The following is a 6,895-nucleotide window of genomic DNA, read 5'->3' on the forward strand; positions in this document are numbered from 1 at the left end:
CATATATATATACAGGCTGTAAATTTCATGCGGGTGAAACCGCGGGCAGTGCTAGACGACGTAGAAAAGCTCACAATATACAGTTAGTAGATGTTTTTGTACATTAATTCTCTTTTAAAGATTTCTATTTCTGTACCAGGAAATTTATACCGTAATATATTCTTTGAATAAAAACCCTGTTCTCGAAATAATAGGCCTGACCCAAAGTAATAGCTTCGATTTCAGAATACAATGAAGTAGATATGTTATCAGAATCGATTACCGCTTCGTGATTTGTTTTCCTAACTTGTTATATAGATATCTTTTCTTTATTTATAACGAGGGAAAATAAAGCTGGTATCTAATAATTGTTTTTATTAAAATAATAATTCGAATATATTAAAAATATCTGTCTTGATCTAGAGTATTTAAGTAACTATTGACCACAACACAAAAGTATATATATGTACCTGAAACAAAAAATATTTCTTAAAGATTTAAAATTATATATTCTTACAATTTTTAACCTAGACGGGGTAATCATTGTAAATAATATACATAGGCGTAAACATAACAATGGACTTGCCCACAATTCGCTATATATTGGATCCTAAAGTGGCAGGCCGTGAGACTACCACTGTCGTTTGGTTTAATTTGATTTGTTATCTGTATTTCCCATCATCGGAGAGTCAGTCAAAAATAAAAGTAACACATTCCGATGATTCAAGATTCCGATGTCTGCCACATATGAAGTAACGGCCTTTAGTTTACTATCCAACTTAGACAGTCGGGCGGTAAAAAATGCAAACTATAATAAAAAAAAATCTGTATACATTTTTTATTTATATAAGCTGAAACAAGCTTTGATCCTATTACCCTATTAGGGTAGCTTCCCCTATGTTGAAGCACTGTCAAAGATTACTGCGAGGTCCTTAACTACAATCCCTCATGTAGAGGGCGCAGTAACCGTCTTCGTTTACACCTAACTGAAGTGAGTAAACATTGGAATTTTGGTAGCAATTGCTATTAAAAATTAAAAACGAGATTTAAAATACTATCAACGATTTTTTTTATATTTTGACGACCTCGGTGGTCTAACGGTTTAGGAAACGGTTTACGTCCGATGGTCGCGGGTTCAATTCCTCACACGCCACAAACATTTGTATTCATGAGTATGATTGTTTGTATCAGTCTGGATGTTTTCTATGTATAATATGTAAGTATATTAAAAAATATATCTATGTATTTGTATCAGTTGTCTAGTGCCCATAATACAAGCTGTAGCTACCTTAAATTTGCTCTAGATGGCGCAGTGTGAATTGTTCTGAGATTATTAATTTATTTTATTTTTTAAGAAAATTGATTACCTTCAGGTGGATCTTCAACTGGCCTAGCGGAAGATCCACCAGACGGTAAGTGGTAACCGCAGCCTTTAAATGTACGTCTACATTTGCGGCATGTAGCATCACTTATACATACCCCTTCTGGAGGATAAAGATGTTATACCTAATTTTGCCATTGGAATGTACGGCGAACAAGAAGTTAAAGAAATAAAATTCAGAAAACCTTGATATGTTAATCCCATAGAAATCGTAAAGACTGCTGACCAGATCAGTTTTTGTTTGAGATAAACAACAGTTTTTGCGCAGCAGAGGATCATGTACAACGCCAAAATGGACAAGTGTGACACGTACCACAGAGAACACAGGTATATATTTTGTTTTACCTGTAACATGGAATGGAATTGTATGTATGCAGAACTTTATGCAGTCTAGTGGTTTAGAATACCGCCTTACTTCTTTTGGCCGTGGGTTCGATTCCACGCACGTTATAAACATTTGTATTACCCTAGGGAATAGAATCATGGATATCTCGTCATGTGGATCCTGTGGTACCACTCATCCATGGAGAGAACGGTTTGATAATAATTGCACCTAATTATCCCATTGCTAGCAATATATTATATCAAGTCGACCTCTACGTGGTCTCACCAAAATCCATCGTTAATAATTCGCTATATTTGTCGCTATATCATCAGGTGGTCCATCACCATTTTTTAATACAACTATTTGCCATTCCAATTCCATTAATAAAATATCTGAATATTGTCATAGAAGCTCACTGCTTGTTAGTAGCAGATATTCCTATGAATTAATATATAATTAATTTAATGAATTATACATTAAAAGGTACCTTCATGGATTGCCATAATAATAATAAAGATATTATTATTTGGTAAACAGATAAACTTGTACAAACTAAGGCAAAAATCATATTAATAGCCAAAACAGGATGACTATTGTAAGGCTTCGGTGCAGATGTCAGTCGAACGAAATATATACTTGAATATATAAGCAGTGTTGACGATACAATCTGAAAGTAACATCTAAATTAGTTAAATAGAATTGATAATTTTTTATTATCGAAAATCTCTAATATGGTGATAGTAGACCGTGAGAGTAATCGAAGAATAATAAGTGACTTGGACCTCAACTCAAAAATCCTAAAGGGCCGGGGGGAAAGGGATTGTTAGTAATGTAAACTAATTACTCCATCGCTAGCAATGTACCAAGTCAGGTTGACCTCCACGCGGTTCCTCATAGAAACCATTATGATAAACTACTGGTGAATTTGCCACGATAGACTTTCTAGCCTCATGCTCATCCTATCATCCTCCATAGTTAAATAGTAATATTTTTCATAATATTTTTTAAGTTAAAAAAGAACTTTTAACTAACATAAACGCATTGAAGAATACCTATTCTATTCGTTGATCATCTGTAATTAACATGAGAGACAAAGAATAAATACCACATAGACTATCAGTCAGTTAAAAGATGATTAAAAATAATAAAATCTAAATAATTATATTTCATTTCAACAAATTACATTCACACATTCATTAACGTAAATTAACTTAGTTATTGTAATAATTAAATAACTCTATTACAGTAAAACTTACTACTGTAACAATTCCTATAAAAACAATCCCTTCACAAAGGGTCCGACCACACATAGACGTCACATTGCAACACCTATGTTTAGAATTCATTACTCAATTCAAATTAAACTGAATTGTAATCGCGAATTTCCATTCTATTCTGTTGTTATTCTTCTATAGGAATTATAAATGTATCTATCCACTGCCTATACCTAAAGTAAATTTATGTCAAAATATTAATATGACAGTTTTTTTTCTTTTGTTCCTTTGAACATGCTATGACCATACGCCATTATGCCTTATTATTTGAAAAGAGTTAAAGAAATATTTAATGATACTAGTGGTCGCCCTGTTGTCGAAATTAGACCATAATTAATTTAAATCGTAAATTCGAACATTATTAATATTCTATTGTCAAAGACTATATTTCTGTCTGGCTATGCGTGTGTGTGTCGAATACATGGTAGTGTGTGTAATCTTTTTTTTTTATTGATTTATGTATTATATTTATATGCATATTTTATAAAAAAAAATTAGCATTCTAGCCGAGTGCTACATAAATTACAAGAATGCAAAATTTCATACGGAGGAGTATGAAATTTTGTCCGCGTAGTTTTCGTAAAACGCGGTAGAAAGTCAGCTAAAAGTTAGCTTCAGATCTTAATATTATATTAACACATTCATTATAATACATTTCGTAATAATACAGTCTTATTATTGAAAATCCCATAAAAACTACTACAGGATTACTAAAATAATAATAGTAAAACTTCAAATAATTGCTCACATAATACACACATACTACACCATCGTCACCATTGTTCTCAAACATTTTTTTTTATGACTAACAATATAAAATTTTATACACCTACGCATACATGGGTTTCATAAAATATGAAATGAGATTAGGACGTCTGTTTTGCATTTTATAATCCTTACAATTAATATCATTGTATATTCCCATATAAATAAGTTTAAAAGGGCGAAAATATGCTACATTCTATGGAAATAGCCGCAGTAATAAAATTTTATGAGTACCTACTCGTTTTAATACCAAAACAAACATACGGCCCGCGCGGTGGTAGGAGAAGCATTTCGTGCGAGTATCCTACCCTAAAGAAATCTTTTCATGAAGAAACCGTTATTGGAGAATCCCGTGTTGTAGGCTCTTGGGAATACTTTACAGCAGAAAGCTTATTTTATAATCCGAGCGTTCGCCGTCGGAAGCTTCTATAAGCAATCATTTAGGTTCTGTAAGTTATAGTAAATATAATCATTGAAAATAAGTGAACCATATATATTTTCTAAGTATTAAGAAATTGTATAAATATATATCTGGATAAATTAATATATAATAATAATAATAATCTTAGGACAATTCACACAGCGCCATCTAGACCCAAGTTAAGCTAACTGAAGCTTATGTTATGGGTACTAGACAACTGATATAAATACATAGATTTTTTTTTCGTAAAAATTTACATATTATACATAGGAAATACCCAGACCGATACAAACAATCATACTCATGAATGAATACAAATTACGCGATCATCGGACGTAAAGCCGTGTGCTAGACCGCTAGAGCACCGAGGTCTGTTTTTTTATTGATGATAATGCAATGGAGCACCGCCCGCGCTAACGGTTTACGCGGCTGGGGGCCAGTGGAGGATGATAAGATGTGCATGAGGTCAGGTCAGTTAGCCCATCGTGACAAATTCACCAGAACTTTATCACGATGGTTTTCAGGGGGAACCGCGTGGAGGTCAACCTGACATGGTACTGTAATGGGGGCATGAGTCCACATTACTAACAATCCCCTTCCCCCGACCACCGAGGTCGTCAACTAGAACTAGATTATCTTTCATGACAAAAAGAGTAGACGTGGGATCAATTGATCAAATATAATAGAAAATGACAATTTAAAACATTAACATCGATTCTGATTTATCGATCTTATCGCGTAGATAAAAATGAAACTTAGGTTTTTTATGTTACACACAAAAAATCCATCTTTTTGAGTGCCGTCGAAAATAGGCTATCTTTATTAGTGTAGCATGTAAAGTCGATTCGTGCCGACCGACTATAATCCTCAGTACTTATGTGGATTGTTGAATATTGTAAAATAAAAGCCCGCATTTATTTCAGCTTATATTATGGTAATTTAACATCATTTTTCAGATTACGTAATTTGATTATGAAATGTAAATAATTTTATTAATAAAAATGTAAGTAAATACATTGCCTCGTTCAAATGCTGCAAAAAAGTAAGTATGTATTTAATAGGTTATAAGTTTATTATGTAGTTCGATAAAAAAAGTATTGTAAATTGTACCTCTCAACTTAATAAAAAAACTATATTAATGTATAACATTCTTATATCACGTATACATTCAATTTTTTTTTAATCTTGATGGTTTATTCCGCAGAATACCTATGCCATCCCCATTGGTGCAACATATAATATAATAATATAATATAAACTATGTTTTAATTCTTATACTTATTTGTGTATAATCTTGATTCATCCCTCCATAACCTAGTGTCTACAATAAAAGTGGGTATCATTGAAGGTTATAAAAGGGCTACGGTCGTGGTGTTCCTAACTGGTCCCTAGGGAGAATAATTTATGTACGCTGAATAGAAATAGTTCCACAGTGTTCCACATCTTTGAAGTATGGAATGGGGGTCGTATGGAGCACGGCAAGAATTATTGCTGACCCAAATGCCGTGAACTTCTTAGACATTAAATGTTCTTAGAGCGGTTCCCAAAATAAAACTCAATAGACCATTCAGACTCTAGACTCTTTTTCAAGAAACTTTAAAAATATATAAGGTATGTTTATTAATATAATGAAAGTATGGTCATTACAAATAATAGTTTTCTAATTGACCACAATTTATCAACAAAAAAATTTTGTAATTTTTTTTATAAATATTTGTTGTATTTTAGTAATTAAGGCTACTGACTGAGAATTTATTATAAACTAAATACTCTTACGGAAAGTACGAATTAAGTGGAACTGATTAGTCAAATAGATTGTTTTTGCTCCTATTATATTTTTTCTTCTACAGTTCATAAACACATAAACAGACACAAATAAAATAAACACACAGTAAAACACACATACATACCAAATTCAAATTCAAATTCAAATTCAAAAATCATTTATTCATGTAGGACACTCCAGCCGCTTATGAACGTCAAATTTTTACATTATAATTTTATTTTTTTCCCTACCGTCCAGTTCGGTATATAGATCCAATTGAGAAGAACTGGCAAGAAACTCAATTGAATTACTTTTTTTTTTTAAAGCCAGTTTATTTACAATGTATATTTATATAGGTGTCTATGTCTAACATTAAATGAAAATTCAGTGCATGAACAACTATTGCCATGCACACTCGTCATTCAAGTAATCGTTTAGTGAGTAATAGGCTTTGCTCAGTAAATATGATTTAACAGATGTTTTGAATTTATTTAAGGGTAATTCCAACATATCCTTTGGTATCTTATTGTAAATTTTTATACCTATTCCCATAAAAGACCTATTAACTTTTTCTAAACGATACTTGGGGACAGCAAGTTTGTCTTTAAATCTTGTATTAATATTATGAATATTGCTGTTTTTTGGAAATAAGTCAAGATTTTTATGAACATATAGGATATTTGAATATATAAATTGAGAAGCAACGGTGAGAATATTTGCCTCTTTGAATTTCTCTCTTAATGAGTCACGACTCTTCATACAGTAGATCGCTCGAACGGCACGTTTTTGTAATATGAATATATTTTTAATATCTGCCGCTTTTCCCCATAGTAATATTCCATAAGAGAGTAAACTATGAAAATAACTAAAATAGACTAATCTAGCAGTATCAGTATCAGTGTACTGTCTAACCTTACGCACGGCAAAAGCTGCTGAACTTAGTTTCGCTGCAAGGCTTTGAATTTGTGCACCCCATTGTGTTTTA

The 6,895-nt window shown here is 32.1% G+C and overlaps 1 protein-coding gene across 1 annotated transcript; it reads right to left on the reverse strand.

Annotated features, from left to right (window-relative positions):
- Positions 1-360: 360 nt before the first annotated feature.
- Positions 361-3,078, reverse strand: LOC131855664 (uncharacterized). Its single transcript, XM_059206965.1, has 4 exons — positions 2,942-3,078; positions 2,173-2,352; positions 1,546-1,705; positions 361-449 (listed from the first exon to the last, which is right to left on the reverse strand). The coding sequence occupies exons 1-4, from the start codon at positions 3,029-3,031 to the stop codon at positions 379-381; spliced, it is 501 nt and encodes a 166-aa protein (XP_059062948.1). The 5' UTR covers positions 3,032-3,078; the 3' UTR covers positions 361-378.
- Between the last annotated feature and the right edge of the window lie 3,817 nt (positions 3,079-6,895).

This window comes from Achroia grisella, unplaced genomic scaffold, assembly GCF_030625045.1.
Source record: "Achroia grisella isolate CSIRO2021 unplaced genomic scaffold, CSIRO_AGI_Agris_v1 utg146, whole genome shotgun sequence".
NCBI classification, from domain to species: Eukaryota; Metazoa; Arthropoda; class Insecta; order Lepidoptera; family Pyralidae; genus Achroia; species Achroia grisella.

Excerpts from the sequence above, each read along its gene's own strand:
- LOC131855664 (XM_059206965.1), bottom strand. The coding sequence starts at position 3,031 with ATGAATTCTAAACATAGGTGTTGCAATGTGACGTCTATGTGTGGTCGG. Across the intron at positions 2,353-2,941 it reads TTATAGGAATTGTTACAGTA|ATTGTATCGTCAACACTGCT; the intron begins GTAAGTTTTACT and ends TGTTACTTTCAG. Across the intron at positions 450-1,545 it reads TATGGGATTAACATATCAAG|GTACATATATATACTTTTGT; the intron begins GTTTTCTGAATT and ends TTTTTGTTTCAG.